Genomic DNA, 17937 nt, shown 5'->3' on the forward strand with positions numbered 1-17937 from the left:
TGCACAAAAACACCTGTGTGCACTGGTCCAGATGGAGTGACCCAGGTCCTGATCAACAGGGGGTGGACAGGGGTGTGTGTAGAGGCAACCAATATGAAAAGGACGAATCTGAGAGACTACTTACGGATACACTGAGTTTCTTCCAGCTTTTAAAACAACAAAGCAGCTAGGTGTGAGATTAATCACACCACATCTGTGGAGTAGCCAGAATAAGTCTGTGAAGGTTGGTGTTAAGATTAGGATCCAGGAAAAAATCTGATCCTCACAAGTTTTGCATCAATAGCAGCTGAATTACTATTTTGTCAAACAAAATGCAATAAAGAATTAAGAAAATAAATTATGAAAAATAAACAACGTAAATTCACAATATAGATTTTATTGTCTGGGTGATTACAGAAAATGTTTTACAAGTTAAGGGTAACTCCAAACCTCCAATCTATTTCTTCAAGGAGTTTATCTTGTAAAGGGGGTTGTCCACTAAACTGATAACATTTGTCATGGTTTCTGTATTATTTTAAAAAAATAGTCTACAGATTCAGAGTTCAGGAGAGGGCATTAGTAACTGCGGCCAAACAGGGTGTAGAACTTCGCAGGGTTCTTGTTGCAGAGACACTTGGCCTCAGGTTGTAGCTCACGAAGGGGTTTGAATGGAATGCAGAGACTTTTTGCGCCCATTGATGGAGCTCCAGGTTCAAGGTCTTGGTCCCTGAAGGAAAAGAAAAAAGAAAAGTCAGCGCAAAGTCAACATGCTGTATTCTTTTTGACAAACACTTAAGGATAGTACTTAATTAATAATTTTACGTGGAGCTGTGATATTGATGGTGTCTCCATCTGCTTTACAAAAACTGGAGCTAATTTGGGTTATTCAGATCTCAAGATGAAAGGGAAAAACTCATTAAGACCTAACAATGTTTCTTGTGTCAACGCAGGCAAATGTTCCTGCTGATTTAGGGCCAAGACAGGTTACTCCGTCACAATGGTGACAAATATCCCGTTCGCCAAAATATAAATCACATTGTATCCTATGGGATGGAGTAGTTTCTGTCCTGTAACTCCAGTTCTGTAGTAGGGGTATCTCTGTTATAGTCATAATCTAGTGAATAGTCCCGCCCATGTGCGTGGACCCCGGAGCAATCAAAAATAATCTCTTAAATTGTCAAAAAACTTGCAGAACTGCAAAGACACTCAAGAGAGAATTTAAAGACAGATAATACAGCCTATATCCACAGGCTACACTGTCCAGTACTTCAACTAGAAATTCCACCCAAAAAAACACAAACAGCACAGCTTGCCCAGTTTCCTCCACAGAGAAACTTGCCTCTACCAGCAAAAGCCTCTGGAATGATAGAGAGGAAGGTATGGACAGAAAAGCCCCGTAGGCTGCCATTATGTGGCTCAAACAGGAAACTGTGCCTTTAAGAAAACTTTCCAGAATTTTCTCAGTATCCCAGAATGCACAGCAGGTCCCTTTTACTTTCAGTTCTTTTTGAAGGCGTAACACGCCAGATCTGTAGCATTCCTTACATGAATATCTTTCTCCACCGGGGAGGAGGGCAGGCGCTTATGACTATAACAGAGATACCCCTACTACAGAACTGGAGGTACAGGACAGAAACTACACCTTCTGTAGTAGGGGATCTCTGTGTATAGTCATAATCTAGTGAATAGAATGGCAAGCCCATCCAAACACCAAAGCGGCGGTGGAGAATCAAGACATAACACCACTACTGTGCAAACAGATTTCGCAGCGAAGCCTGCCCAACCTGAGCGTCTGTCCTGGCATCAGTGTCCAGACAGTAATGCTTGGCAAAGGTATAGACCGACTTGCAAGTGACCGCCTAGCAGATTTCTGCAATTGGAACATTACGTAGCAAAGCAGTCGTGGCAGCTTTGCCCCTGGTGGAATGAGCCTTAGGTTTACCTCCTAAGGTCTTATTAGCTTTTTGGTAACACAATTGTATACAGGACACAATCCACCTAGAAATGGACTGTTTGGAGGTATCAAGACCGGTCCTGACTGATCCATAATTGATAAACAATTGGTCTGACCTACGAATATCTTTGGTTTAATCCAGATAAAATTTCAACACCCTCCTAACATCCAGGGAATGCAAAGACCTTTCCGCTGGAGATGAAGTATTCTGATAAAACGTAGGCAAAGTTATGGTTTGGTTGACATGAAAATCAGAAATAACCTTGGGAAGAAATTTAGGGTGAGTACGCATAACAACCTTGGCAGCATGAAATAAGGTTCTTGGCAACACAACGCCTGAATTTCACTCACCCTGCGGGCCGATGTAATGGCCACGAGGTACGCTGCTTCCAGGACAGGTGCTGCAACGAAGCCTTATGAATAGGTTCAAAAGGCTCCTTCATCAATCTGGACAGGACCACATTCAATTCCCATGAAGGCGAAGGAAGCCAGACAGGAGGGAATACTTTCTTCAAGCCTTCCAAAAAATCTTTGATCACAGGGATCTGGAAGAAGGAAGTCTGTGAAGGGCATTTCCTGTAGGCAGTCAAGGCAGCGAGATGAACCTTAATGGAATGAAAATTAAGGCCAGACTGCGCCAAATGTAGAAGATAAGGAAGGATAACATCCTCCTTACACGTCGTAGGGTCATAGTTCTTGGACTTGCACCAGATGCAGAATCTCTTCCACTTGTTAGCATAAGAAGTCCTAGTGGAAGGTCACTTAGCCTCCTTCAGTATGTCCATACAATCTTTGGGCAGATTCAAATGGCCACATTGCACTATCTCAGGAGCCATGCCGACAAACTCAAAGACGAGAGGTTGGGGTGCAACATCTGCCCCCCGAATTTCGTGAGAAGGTCCGGCCTGCACGGCAACCGTATGTGAGGAAGGAGAGACCGGTGAAGCAGGTCCGTGAACCACCACTGTCTGAGCCATTTCGGGGCGATCAATATCATCTGCGCCCTGGACCGGGACAGCTTGATGAGCACCGCCGGAATCAGGGGAATGGGTGGAAAAGCGTACAGAAAGCTGTTCGACCAGTCGATCCATAGGGGATTCCCCAACGTCCCCTGTTGGTAGTACCTGGAGGCGAAGTCTCGGCATTTGCTGTTTTCGGCGGTGGCGAACAGATCTACGTCTGGAGTCCCCCACCTTGCGAAGACTTTTCCTAGCACTTCGTCGTTTATGACCCATTCGTGGTTTTCCTGAATCCGTCTGCTCAGTGCGTCCGCCTGAATATTCTGCACACCTGGCAGATGGGTAGCCGTTATCGTCAGTCCTCTGGCCAGAAGCCAATGCCAGATCACCTGCGCCTCCTGCAACAGAGTGCGTGATCGCGAGCCTCCCTGCTTGTTGATGTAATACATCGTGGTCGTATTGTCCGTCTGCACAAGCAGAGAGTTGGTCTGAAAGGACGGATGAAAGGCCTTCAGTGCCAAGTGAACAGCTCTGAGTTCCAGGAAATTGATGAGGTACGTGGACTCCGACGGAGACCACGTCCCTTGAATCTGTAAGTCTCCGGAGTGCACTCCCCAGCCGTGGAGAGACTCATCCGTCACAATAGTCTGTGCGGGAATGTCTTTGTGGAAGGGAACCCCTCTGAGGAGATTCTCCGCTGAATACCATCACTTCAGAGACTGAAGAGCATGCAGAGACAGTCGTATCGTGTCGTCCCAAGAACCAGTCCTCTGATCCCACTGATCCTCCAAGCACTCCTGCAGTGGTCTCATGTGCAGCCGTGCGTAAGGAAGATAGAAGAGGCCATCGACCACAGTATAGAAGACACCGTCCTCACTGTTGTAGATGGAGCGGTCATAAGAGCCTGAGCCTTCCGAAGGAGTGATAACCGTCGCTCCTCCGAAGGAGACACGCTTGCGGACAGCGTATTGATGGAGGCTCCCAAGTACTGTATGTATTGGAGCGGAGTCGGGACAGACTTGGACATGTTGATGTGCAACCCCAGCTTGTTCAATAGAACTCACGTCTTCTGGAAGTGTGCTTGAGCTTCCGAGAAGGAGGAGGTGGCCTTGATCAACCAGTCGTCCAGGTACGGGTAGACAAACACCTTGTTATTCCGCAGGTGTGCCGCTACCACTGCCATGCACTTCGAGAACGTCCATTCAGCCTGAATGGCAGTACTGTGTATTGATAATGAGTGTCGCCGACTTGGAATCGCAGGAACTTCCTGTGTTTCTGTGCAATGAGCACATGGAAGTACGCATCCTGTAGGTTACAGCACAAAGCCAGTCTACCTGCTGCAGCGGAGGGTAAATCTGCTGCAACGACAGCATGCAAAATCTCTCTCTGCGAATCCACTTGTTTGCTTGCCGCAAGTCCAGAATGGGCCTGAACTCGTTCTTGTCCTTCTTGCGGACCAGAAAGAACCGGGAGTACAGACCTCTTGCCCTTTGAGACAGAGGTACGTCTTCTATCGCCCTTTTCCTTAATAGGATGTCAGCCTCTGCCTGGAGCTCGCGCAACTGAAACTGCGAGCTCACCGGCGGAATAGCTCGAGGCGGGCTGGTGAACCGAAGACTGTATCCATTGCAAACAATATTCAGCACCCACTTGTATTGAGTTATTTTTCTCCACTCTGCCAGAAAAAATTGAACGCTTCCCTCCACCAGAGTGGGTAACGGATGTAGGGTAAGTGAACGCTCAGGTCCCAGACCCGGCCGGGCCTTTGGTCGCTGTTGCAGACTGTTGGCCTCCTCTGCCCCTCTGGCGTTTCTGGAAGGGCTTCCGGAACTGCTGCTGTTGTTGTTGCTGCTGTCCGGAAGTTTGACCTCGCCCTCTGCCTGAAGTTCTGAACCGTCTCTGGAACGGGCGGTAGTTCTTCTTCTCAGGCTTCTCCAACCAGACAGCCGTCAGGGTTTCGGCTTCTGCTTTCATACGGGCCATTTCATCGTCCGCATGCTTGCCGATCAGGGTTTCCCCAGAGAAAGGCAGGCTGGCCACCCGCTGTTGCGCCTCCGGTTTAAGTGAGGTGAGGCGAAGCCAAGCGTGATGCCGTGGCAGTATTCGTGCGCCGCCAGAAGAGATACATCAGCCGCCGCGCTGATGATCTGGTTCCACACCATCATCCCCTCACTTAATATCTCCAGAAAGTCCTCTTTCTTGTCATGAGGGTGGAGCTCAGCGTACTGCTGGAGGGACTCCTATAGGGCATGATCATATCGCCCCAGCAGAGCCCCGGCACTTGCAGCCTTCATGGTGGTAGATGCCGTCCCACAGACCATTTTGCCCGCCGAATCCAGCCAACGGCTGTCCTCATCAGGCGGTACTGTCGAAGGAGTGGTGGCATGCTGCTTCTTAGCCGCTGTCACAATAACGGAGTCTGGTGTTGGGTCCATTCGAAGAAAAGCCGGGTCAGATTCCGGAGCCCGGTATTTCTTGAGAGCCTGGAGGAAGCTGCCTTCATCACCGCCGGAGTGAGAAACAACTCCTTGGCGGGCTCCTCCAATTGTGGTACCAACGGAGGCAGCAGTCGAGACAAATGCTTCGTGTGAAGCGTCTCGAAGATAACGGACGTCGTAGGTGTTTGCACCGTCACCGTAAACCCCCGGCTCATCCACACCCCTCAACAGCACTTCCTGGAAGGAGACGATATCGTCAGCGGGCGACACCCTTGTCCCTGGAGACTCCGACAGCGTCAGTGAATAATTCCTGGTGGAAGAGCCTGTGCGGGATCTGGATCTGCGCCTCCTGTGGCATCGTCTAGATCGAGATGACGACCGGCCACGGCTCCGCGATCTCCCTCTCCGGCCGGAGCGGGAGCGCGATCTTCTCGGCCTCGCAGGAGCAGGCGATGTCGGCCTAGCCGGGACTCTCGGCTGAGGGGTCCCCTTAGGTGGCGTTGGATAACGTGGCAATGAGGCCGCCTGGGTGGAGAAACTGGTGGAGGGACGGAGGGAAGAGGCGGCGGTGACTGTCGAGGAGCCGCCCCACGAGGCGGTGGTGGAGGTGGAGGCAGGGTGGGGTTCTGCGGAGGCGGACCCTTCGGCAAAGGAGGAGGGGTAGGCGTCCTAGGTTTAGTAGGCGTTTACACCACTGAGTACACCGAGCCCGGTGACTAAGTCTTCTGCCTTGGCGACGATAGTGAACCAATCGGTGACCTCCTAGCGTCAAGACCCTCCTGCGCTTCCTTGGCGTCAAAGAACGTCTTTTCGACGTCGAGGAATGTCTTTTCGACGTCGACCGGTGGCGCCTCCTCGACGTCGACCAGTATTGTCTCCTCGACGGCAAACGCCTCCTCGACGGCGAGGATCCCCTCGACGCCGATCTTCTCTTCGCCAACGGCAAACGGCGGTGTCGCCTCGACGTCGAGCACCGACGCCGGGCCTTTTCCTGACGTTGATGACTCGACGATGACGCTGTCGACTGTGGTCTGTTCAGCTCCCTCTGCGCCGATGTCGCTTCTCCCCAGAGCCCCCGGGAGATGGGGAACGTTGTCATCCCCGTCGACGCCGCAGTCGACGCAATCGATGCTGGCGGAGTATGGAGACGCTTGCTGGCCTTCCTGCCCCTGGGGAGGCCTCAGCATGGGCAGATGAAGCATGCCCTGACCCACCTTATGCCTTCTGAGCCTGATCTTCATCCTCTCTCTCAGGGTCCTGGCAGAGAGGTTTTTGCAGATTTCACACTCCTCTGGGATGTGAGAAGAGGGGAGGCAGACTATGCACACTCCATGAGGGTCGGATTTGGCCTTTTTTCTATTACACTCTGGGCAATTGACAAATAAGCCAGGCATTTTGACAATACAGAGAAGAAAAAAGGGCTTTGTACTTAACAACAAGCACTACACACAGGAAAAAGTGAAAAATCACCAAATAAACCCTTGAAAGGGAGAGCTCAATGCTCCAGGGTCCTGCTTGCAGGAGCCGGAAAAAAGAACTGAAAGTAAAAGGGACCTGCTGTGCATTCTGGGATACTGAGAGAGTTCTGGAAAGTTTTCTTAAAGGCACAGTATCCTGTTTGAGCCACATAATGGCAGCCTATGGGGCTTGTCTGTCTATACCTTCCTCTCTATCATTCCAGAGGCTTTTGCTGCTAGAGGCAAGTTTCACTGTGGAGGAAACTGGGCAAGCTGTGCTGTTTGTGTGGTTTTTTTGGTGGAATTTCTAGTTGAAGTACTGGACAGTGTAGCCTGTGGATATAGGCTGCATTATCGGTCTTTAAATTCCTACTTAAGTGTCTTTGCAGTTCTGCAATTTTCTGACAATTTAAGAGATTATTAAGGATTGCTCCAGGGTCCACGCACATGGGCGGGACTATTCACTAGATTATGACTATACACAGAGATCCCCTACTACAGAATTATATTTTGGCAGAGGGGAGTAATCCATCCACCAAGCTCTAAAACAGGCCCAAAGTTGGGTGTTTAATTTGTTTGCATGTAGATGTACACCTACATCTACTTCCTTCTGGGGAAAGGAGATTTAATGTCCCTTAATGCTATGCAGTTACGGATTAAAAGAAACAAAGTAAAGAGGGATTAGGAGTTAATTGGTAGGTTCAGCACACATGGTTCTAAGATGTTTAAGTAACCAAAAAGGAGTGCTGTTCCTAAAGCAAAAGAAAGGCGGAGGGAGGTAGTAGTTGTTGGTCGGAAAGGGGAGTACTTACCAACCGGATCAGGGGATCCGACTGATCAAAAGCAATAGCCCTCACACACGCCAACAGGTGCCATGCTTCAGCATCGAGCAGCTCCTCGTTGGGCCGGTGCTGCAATGCTGCAATGCAGAGCGGGCCCCTCAAGGGGGCTCTTTGCTGGAGATCTTTAAAGTTGGTTGCTGTGATGATGAGCATCTGTGATTGTGCCTGTGAAAGCAGGGTATGTCACCTCAATAAGGTGACCAAGGACGTCAAGCTAGACTCAACACATACACAGGTACAGAGGGGTCACAAACTGCTTTCCCCCGCTTCCTCCGTCCAGTTATATTTGCAGATCGGGGCATCATAGTAATTTTTTGGGCCGCCTATTTTCAGCTGCGACTTCTCAGTTGAAGATGGCAGCCCCAATACCTTGAACTATCGACCTCCCCATGGCAGCCTCATTTTGTGGTCGCTCTAGCACTTCACCTGATACCAAATAGGTACCATTTATATACCCCCTTGCCGACTACCTCATTACCTACAGGTTGGCTGAGGTGGGCAGGTATAAGGGATTTCTCTGCATTGTACCACATGAGTACCTTTCTTTTTTGGGCGATACAGTGTACTCTTTAAACCTTCTATTGTGGCACTATCTATTTGGCAATTTCTTTTAGTACAACAAGGCATCATTCCAGGTCCTCGATGGGGATACCTGTGTCTAGCGGTCTTCTTTTTACAGGTCGGATTTCCAGTGTCCTGTCCCACATTAGGTATAGTAGATATCACTCAAATTTTTTCCTCTGGTGATTGGGTACTACACACTAACATTGATGCCCAATCAAGTGTAAGCTAGGTGTCACATTCTCTGGTCCTGTCTAGCTGCTTAAGATCCTGTTGGCCACACGTGGTAAGAAACATGTTGACCCCCAACTCACATTTTATGCGCGGTCAAGGATCATTAGTCCCAGAACAGCCACTTTTCTTTTACTCATGCCAAGGGGACTACCATATTAAATTTGATTAGGTATCTCTTAGACATTTTTAACATACACTTCACCACACTATACTCACAGCACCATCCCATAGACACATCATGGCAACAAACTTTAAAGATCTTTGGGAAAGAGGCCTCTTGATGTGTTTGTTGGGCATTGCAGCGCTGGCCCCATGAGGAGCTGCCCGGTGACGAGGCCTGACACCCCCCATTGCTTCTGATCAATTGGATCCCTCAATACGGTTGGTCAGTTCTCCCCGTTCGGACCTACAGCTACCACCTCCATCCCCCCTTTCTTTTGCTATAGAACAGTACACCTTTTTAGCTGTTACTGATAAAAAGGTCATGGGTGGTGCTAGCAATGCCTAGATGTTGCTTGTCCATACCCGGAGACTAAGACTTTGTTGAGGAGAGTAAAGGATGCTGGATTAGACAGGTTGAGAACAGTTGTGAAATGAGCTACAAATGAGAACTGTTTGCCATTCACTAAAGAGATACTATAAAAGACTGTGGCCTGAGGTTTAAGCTTCAGAAAACAGTCTCAGAAGAGCTTAAATTGTGCAGGTCCTGCAAGAAGCAAAGAAAGGAGGGTGAAGAAGAGCAGGAGTTGGTGGTAAGGCGGAAGAAGTACAGGGAAGGAGAGGAGAATCGTTTTTCAAAGTGTGCCTTAGAATAAAAGACAATGCTATATCTTGAGAGTTTACAGCGTTGAGGAGGATTCTTCTTCACATCCTAAAGAAGATATTTACTTCATTTTTTGCACTGTTCCTGTGAAGTTTGCAAAGTTGTAAGCAAAATCAGGCAGTATGAGAAAAGCACACTCTAAAATTAGTGTGAGAAATCGAACATTAATTAGTTGGTAAGCGTATTCACACGTAAAAACATTTGCTGTGCCAAAGCCGTTTCCTGCACGTTAAGTTGGAACCAAATTCAATGGCAATATAGAGTTAACCAATTTAGACCTTACTTCTAGATTTAAGGTCTACGTCGAAAGAGTGGGCCTCATTAGGATTAAGAAAGTGCTATAAATGATAATTAAAAAACCAATGATTCTAGAGCATGGGCTGTTAAAAAGAAAATAAAAAAAAAAAAAAAAAAAAAACCAAGGCTATAGATAATAGTGGTCATGACGTGGTCCTTGATGTAAGAGCACCTGTGAACTAACATGATAACGGGGTGGCAGACTGGCAAACCAATAACAGGTTGCAGTAGAGGCATACCACATGTTTAAAGACATGTTTACCTGGCAGTAGTTTTCTTAATCCAATCTTCACACTCGATCTCACCGCAAAATGGAATTTGAACAATCTGTGGTAAATAAATAGATAAAAAAGGAAAGAATGGGTGTTAATGAAAGCATTTTGCAGTATACACAACTGCCAACACATTGAACAAATATAAATACTTTAAATACAAATGCACACCTGTAACTCCCACATGTATGACTTATGTAGAGTAAATAGTCTAAAACATAAAAAAAAACATTGAACAGCTGGCAACCGACCCCAATGGAAATGCTATTCACATGATTAAATCAACATGGTTTGTTGCTCCTGCTCCGGTAGGATAGTGATAAAATATGTTTGTTTCAACCTGGGTGACTGTGACCGCGTCCAATGTAACCCCATTTAATGGCCTTCCAGAGCCTCATCTCCAACACTTCATTCTGGGCAAAAGTATTAAACATTTGTTGTAGTTTGTGAAACGCAAAGAAAATATTAAAAGTGTTGCTTAGAGAAAACACAGATGCCTCTTGGTTGTGAATGTAAGTAGAACGGCTGTACTTCCATTCCCACCCAAATACTAACAATAAGGAAAATGATACTTACCAGTATGCATCTGTTCTTGGCATGTAGAGCTGCAGATATGCACACTGTGCATAGATCGCCACCTAGTGTTAGGCACGGATGTTTGCAGTTTGTTGTTGTCCTGAAAAGTTCTTTGGAAGTCACGAGATAGGTGACTCCTCCTTAGGACCACATTGCGCATGGGCATCGGCTCCATCCCCACATTGTTTTTTGCCAATAGGGAAATGTTTATCTGAAAATAACCTGGCTCAAACAACACAGGAAGGAAAGGCTTTCTAGGCCCACCTGGCACCACCCACACACTGAGAACGCGGTGATTGCCTAGCTCACCCGCGAGCCACAGGGACTCAGCCTATGCACCCTTCCACTAATGTGCTGGACCTAGGAGACCCTGTCCCTCCCGCCTTATTGAGCACTGCCGCAGTGCACATGCACTGGTATGGATGGAAGAGGAGGCATCTGCCTCCGTCCCCTAGGACTCCTGCAGCAACAAATTCACTTACAAGATGGCGCACAAGTGTATTCTTCGTGGGTGGTTAAGTCAAGTCCCAGGGTCCTCTCCGCATCCCTTTCAGTCCAAAAGACTCTACTTTGGCAGACGGTGGAGTAGGTTTTAATAACATTATCCCACTGAAGACACCTCTTAGGGAAAATGGGAGCAGGGCACGTAAAAGAATGACTTAAACCTAGGACAACAAAATTTCCCTTCTGTACCGTAATAATGACCATAAGTAGTATACACTATGTTTATGAAATGGACTCTGCAACAGGGAAATTACAAAGTTTTTAAAGAGAAGTTAAAATAGCTTTTGTCTAGGACTCTAGATATATACAAGTACCTTTTTATACAAATGTGAATGTTGATAACTAGACCAATCATTTGACTGTATTTTTTAATAGACTTTAAAAACCGAACTGTTATGAACTTATGTGTATTGTATGAAATAAATGTATTTCGATATATTATAATTGTCGGATTCTCATCATTTGTTTGTGTGAACTTGGTTCAGTGTATACTACTTACGGTCATTATTAAGGTACAGAAGGGAAATGTTGTTGTCCTAAGTTGTAATTACCCCGTCACTTTTGGCCTAACTGGAGTAACTCTATTTTGAGAAAATAATGACTTAAATACATTCCCCTGAAAGTGCTAATAGCCAGGCGTAAACTTTAAGCTGCAGAGACAAAGTCTGAAGATGGCTGTAGTTTAGCCAGAACACAAGGATCCATCAGGGGGTGATGGAGCAGAGGGCATTCCTTGGTAAAAGCACAATTGAACAATGCAGTTTTTATAGTCAGACCACGCTATCCTTCGGGACAGTACTCTGTGACCTACTTCTACTCAAATTGCTCAGACACGATTCATCCTGATGTAACAAAACAATAAGTGAACTGCAGGAAACCCAGTCCTATCTCTTCTAAGCTAATGGGTAACCAGACAGTCTTCCACATTTATCTAAAGAAAATCTGCATTGCGATTTTCAAAGATAAGAATCTTGAGAACTTTGGATCTTTTAATGGGTCCCTGAATCTACATCGGCCATTTTGACTGTAGGTTTCAAAGGATCCGAAAAGGTACATCACTTTACCGACTTTACTGCTTCTTTGCTATTGCAGCCATTCCAGTCTCTCCCCATTTCATGCACAAAGTCGGTCATTGGACATTTGCCATTCTTTTCCACTAACATTTTATACAGCAAATCAACAACCTCGTCCGAAAACTACTTACGTATAACCATTTTAAAAGACATATGGCTGCACTACAATTGGATTCCTGATCTCCAGCGGAGATATTATACACTTTGGTATATGCGGCAATGTTGGTAGCCATTCATTATATAGTAGAAAAAAAATGATGGCAGTGGGTTGACTTGGTGTCCCTAGGGTTTTCAACTGCAACCCCCTTGCATCCACTTATGAGTGCTGGGTCTGTCTTTTATCTGTTTCTGAGGGGTACTGATGTGATTCATTAGTTTAACACTTAGTGTGGAAGGAAAGTGCTACTTACCAGTATGCATCTGTTCTTGGCATGTAGGGCTGCAGAACCACACACTATAGCATTAGATCACCATCTGGAGGTGGGCCCGGATGATTACACTTTGTTGTTGTCTTGGAAGAGTGTTTGTATGTTGGGTGACTGCTCCCTTAGATCGTAGTGCGCATGGGCATCGACTCCATCCTCAGATTGTTTTCGCCACTGGGCAAATGATGGAGTTTGTATGAATACAGATAAAGATGACCATGAGTTGTGTATCTAAATAAGATAATACTGGAACAGATACAGGTAGGCGGTTGGGCGTGTGTGGCTCTGCAGCCCTACATGCCAAGAACAGATGCATACTGGTAAGTAGCAATTTCCGTTTGAGGCATATGGGCTGCAGACCACACACTATAGCATAGATTGCACAGCAGTTTCTCCCTTAGCAGCGACCACCCGCATCTGTTGCGGTAGTTTGAAATAACCGTTTGCGGTTGGGGAAAAAATAAAGGCAACTCAATAGATTGGTTGAGGTGGAACTGTGAAATGACCTTTGGCAGAAAATTTGGATTTGTTTTAAGAACCAGTTCATTGTGATGAAGTTGTATAAATGGTTCTTGAATTGTTAATGCCTGAATCTCTCTTACTCTCCTCAGTGAGGTAATTGCCACTAGAAAAGCAACTTTCCATGTAAGAAACTGTAATTCACACTTATGCAATGGTTCAAAAGGTGGACCCATAAGTCTGGTGAAAACAATATTTAAATTCCATACTGGAGAGTGTGGGATTCTGGGAGGAATTATTCTTTTGAGTCCTTCCATACAAGCTTTGATTAAATGTACTCTAAACAATGACAAATGTTGTCTGTTTTAAAGAGATGCTGCTATAGCAGCGAGATGTAACCTGATTGAAGACTACGCTAAGTTAAATCTTTGCAGATGTAACAGATAGCATATGATGTTTTGTATGGAAACATCTAGTGGGGTGATGTTGTTATTTATGCAATACACAATAAACCTTTTCCACTTTAAATTTAGATATCCAAATTCTAAGACCTCAGGAGCCAGATCGCTAGATTGAGCTGCATTGGGTCTGGATGCATTATCTCTCCATCGTTCTGTGTTAGTAGATGTGGGGAGAGTTTTCATTTGTGATGTGGTACTACTGAGAGGTCTAGCAGCGTGGTGTACCACGGTTATCTTGCCCACATTGGTGCTATGAGAATCAATGCGAGAGAATGTTTCTGTAGCTTGAGTACCACTAATGGAATTAGTGGGAGAGGTGGAAAGGTGTACGCAAATTTGTTTGACCAGTTCATCCATACCGCATTGCCTTTGGATAATGGATGTGGGTATCTGGCAGGGAAGCTTGGGCATTTGGAGTTGTGATGCGTAGCAAACAGATCTATGTCTGGTTGACCCCACATTTGAAAAAAATGCCTGAAGAACTTGGGATGAAGTTCCTATTCTTGTATCTATTGTCTCTGATGACTAAACAGATCTGCCACTTGATTGTGAACTCCTGGTAGATGTTCTGCTAGTAGGAAAATGTTTTGAGGAATAGCCCACCTCCATATGCTCTGCGCCATTCGGGAGAACTGTAGGGAGTGTGTCCCTCCTTGCTTTTTAATGTAGCACATTGCTGTCATATTGTCCGTCCGGACCAGTACAGCTTTGTTTGACAGGTAATGTTGAAACGATTTTAGAGCTAGAAAAATCGCTAGTAACTCCAGATGATTTATGTGGAATAGCTTTTGTTGCAGCCATGTACCTTGTACTGTGTGACTTTGTAAATGTGCTCCCCATCCTGTGAGATGCGTCTGTAGTTAGTATCATTTGTGGAACAGGCTCTATAAACGGCCGGCCCTTGGAATTGTTTTTGGTGTTCCACCATTGCAGAGAGCGAAATGTCCCGTCGTCTACCACCACTAGATCTGTTATTTGTTGCTGAACCTGATTCCATTGACTTGCTAAGCATTCTTGTATGGGGCGCATTTGTAGTCTTGCGTATGGTACTATGAAAATGCAAGATGCCATCATTCCTATTAGTGGCATGAACACTCGAGCCTTGTAGTGAGTGTTGTGGCTGGAATCGTTTGATGTGCATATTTTGAATTCTTGTTGGGTTGGGGTATGCTATTGCTTTGGAAGTATCTATTGCGGCACTTAGATACTGTTGAGAGGGGGACGGTTGGAGATCTGACTTCTTTTGATTTACTGTAAACCCTAATTTGTGCAGTAGACAGATCATCTGATGCGTGTCTTTCACACATTGGTTGTATGATTTTTGTCTTATTAACCAGTCGTCCAGATATGGGAAGGCATGAATGTTGTCCCTTCTTAAGTGTGTAGCTACCACCGCTAGACACTTTGTGAACACTCGAGGTGCTGTAGTTACTCCGAAAGGGAGTACTTTGAATTGGTAGTGTTTGCCTTCTAGTACAAACTATAAGTACTTTCTGTGAGATTGATGAATGGGAATGTGGAAGTAGGCGTCCTTGAGGTCTAGTGTGGCAAGGAAGTCGCCTTCCTTTAGCAACGGTAGAACCTGTTGTAGTGTGACCATATGAAAGTGGTCCATTGTATGTACAGGTTTAGGGGTCTTAAATCTAGAATAGATCTGAGGAACCCGTCCTTTTTGGGTATGAGAAAATAAAGAGAGTAAACCCCTGTGTTTTGATGCTGTTTTGGGATTGGTTCTATTGCATTCTTTTACAGTAGAGATTTCACCTCTTGTCTTAATAGTATGAGGTGTTCCTGTGACTTGGGACGCTGTCTGGGTGGTATTGTTGGAGGAGTGGAAGTGAGCTCCAGGCAATAACCTGAATGAATTATTTGTCTCACCCACCTGTCTGTGGTGATAGAGTTCCAGACAGGTAGGAACGCACAAGTTACTTACCTTCGGTAACAATATATCTGTAAGAAACAGTAGTTAGTATTAGATTCCTTACCTTAGAATATCCCCAGGCGTCAGACTCGATACGGAAACTTTTGCGTAGCAGTACACTTGCGCGTCGGTAGCGTCGTCTGCGGCTCCGCATCCGTCGTCGTTGGCGCCGGGATGACGTTGCTTGAGTACTTAGACGTCGCCCTCATGCTCTGACGTCAGTTCTCATACACAGCTTTTCCACGCCAGAAACGCTGAGCCATGATGAAAACCAACACTGGTGTCATGAAACTAGGGCCCTGAAAGGGGATGGCATTAACCCTAGATATCGGTTCGCAGAACAGGGAGGTTAGGTGGGGCGGTAAGGAATCTAATACTAACTACTTTTTCTTACAGATATATTGTTACCGAAGGTAAATAACTTGTGCATCTGAAAGAAACAGGTGAGTATAAGATTCCTTACCTTAGAATAGATACCCCAGCAATACCAACCAGAGTGGTGGGTCTGCGAACCAATAATCACACTAGAAAGTCCTGGAGGACGGAACAGCCAAAGAAGCCATCCCTCTGGACTTGGCTGTCCAGGCAGTAGTGTCTTGCGAACGTGTGCAGCGAGGCCCACGTAGCTGCCTGACAGATGTCCTGCAAGGGGACTCCCCGGCCCAGGGCAGTAGTAGCCGCCGTGGCCCGAGTGGAATGGGCCCTCAGCCCAACAGGAGGCTCCTTTTTAGCCAAAGAGTGGCATGCCTTGATGCACAACACGACCCACCGGGAGATGGTCCGTTTGTACACCGCCCGTCCCTTCTTACCGCCCGCGTAACCAACAAAGAGTTGATCATCCACCCGGAACTGGCGTGTGCGATCCAGATAGTATAAGAGCACACGTTTTGGGTCCAGACGGTGGAGCTGCTCTTCCTCTTTAGAGGGATGCAGAGGCGGAAAGAAGGTGGGTAAGGTGATGGACTGCCCGATGTGGAAAGCTGTGACTACCTTGGGCAGGAAAGAGGGTATTGTCCGTAACACAACCTTGTCCGGATGGACAGAAAGGAAAGGAGGCTTGGAGGAAAGAGCCTGGAGCTCACTCACTCTCCTGGCAGAGGTGATGGCAACCAGGAAAGCAGTCTTAAATGTAAGAAGACGGTGAGGACAGTTATGAAGTGGCTCAAAAGGAGCGCACATCAGGTAAGTCAGAACCAGGTTCAAGTCCCACTGGGGCATCACAAAAGGAACAGTGGGGAACATATGAGTGATGCCCTTCAAGAACCTATTAACAATCGGGGACTTGAACAAAGAAGGCTGATCAAGTAGCTTTAAGAAGGCGGAGAGGGCAGAAAGGTAGCCCTTGATAATGCCCAGAGCAGAGCCCTGCAGGGCAAGAGAAAGAAGGAAGAGGAGAACCTCAGAAAGGGGGGCAGATAGTGGATGCACAGCCTTTGCTGTGCACCATGCCACAAATCTGTTCCACCTGCAGGCATATACCGACTTTGTGGATGGACGTCTGGCTACCAGAATCACAATACAAACTTCAGGAGGCAAGTCAAATGGCCTCAACTGTCGCCACTCAATCTCCAAGCATGGAGGTGGAGACTGGACAGGTTCGGGTGGAGGACCATCCCCTGCTGCTGCGACAGAAGGCCCTCCTGAAGAGGCAGACGAATCGGGGGATCAACAGACATGCTGAGTAGCTCGAGATACCAATATCTTTGTGGCCAGTCCGGAGCCACAAGGAAAACTTGGGCCGGGTCGCGTCTGATATTCAGCACTCTGGGCAGAAGTGGTATAGGCGGAAAGGCGTACAACAGACCGCAGCTCCACTCGGGACGAAAAGCGTCTCTGAGCGATTGCCGCCTTGGAAATTCCAACGCGCAGAACTGATGACATTGCTCGTTCTCTTCTGTGGTGAATAGATCTAACCAAGGCTCTCCTCACTGCTGAAAGAGGCCTTGTGCCACATCCGAGTCCAGACGCCATTCGTGATCCATCATGCACCTACGGCTGAGTTCGTCCGCCCTGGCGTTCCGGGAACCTGCCAGGTGTCGAACCACCAGGGTCACGCCCTGATGTTCCAGCCACTGCCAGAGGCGCAGAGCCTCCTGGCATAGGGTCCACAACCCCACCCGGCCCTGTTTGTTGCAGTACCACATGGCGGTGGTGTTGTCCGTGAACACCTGCACTACACTCCAGCTCCAGAAGGTTGATGTGGAGCTGGGACTCCGCCGGAGACCAGAGGCCTCTGATCTCCGCCTCTCCCATGTGGCCGCCCCAGCCCTGGAGGGACGCGTCAGTCACAACTATGTGCTCCGGTTGGGGTAGGGAAAGGGATCTGCAGCTGACCCAATCGCGGTCCGTGAGCCACCACTGCAACTGTCTTGCAGTGCCCTCCGAGATCAAGACCTAGTCGGACAGGTTGCCCTGATGCTGGGCACACTGAAACGTCCGGTCCCACTGCAGAGACCGCATCCGCCACCTGGCGTGATGCACCAGAAGGATGCAGGAGGCCATCAGCCCCAGAAGCCGCAGCGTCAACCTGACCAAGACTCGGGATAACGGCTAAAAGATCTGAATCAGAGCCTGAATATCCCGAACCCGCTTTTCGGGACGATAAACCCGAAACTGCATCGAGTCTAGAACCGCTCAGATGAAGAGGAGCTTCTGAGAGGGACACAGGTTTAACTTCGGCACATTGATGGAGAACCCCAACA

The 17937-nt window shown here is 47.2% G+C and overlaps 1 protein-coding gene across 4 annotated transcripts in view; it reads right to left on the reverse strand.

Annotated features, from left to right (window-relative positions):
* Window positions 1–356: 356 nt before the first annotated feature.
* EPRS1 (glutamyl-prolyl-tRNA synthetase 1) overlaps window positions 357–17937 on the reverse strand; it is a 470400-nt gene continuing 452819 nt past the window's right edge. For all 4 annotated transcript variants that reach the window (XM_086927918.1, XM_086927917.1, XM_086927914.1 and 1 more), the window contains 2 exons: window positions 9807–9871; window positions 357–706 (listed from right to left, as the gene is read on the reverse strand). In XM_086927918.1, coding sequence (XP_086784044.1) covers window positions 556–706; window positions 9807–9871 — 216 coding nt within the window. In that variant the 3' untranslated portion in view covers window positions 357–555. The remainder of the gene's footprint in view (window positions 707–9806; window positions 9872–17937) is intronic.

The sequence above is a fragment of the Lissotriton vulgaris genome, chromosome 6 (assembly GCF_964263255.1).
Source record: "Lissotriton vulgaris chromosome 6, aLisVul1.2, whole genome shotgun sequence".
Taxonomy (NCBI): Eukaryota; Metazoa; Chordata; class Amphibia; order Caudata; family Salamandridae; genus Lissotriton; species Lissotriton vulgaris.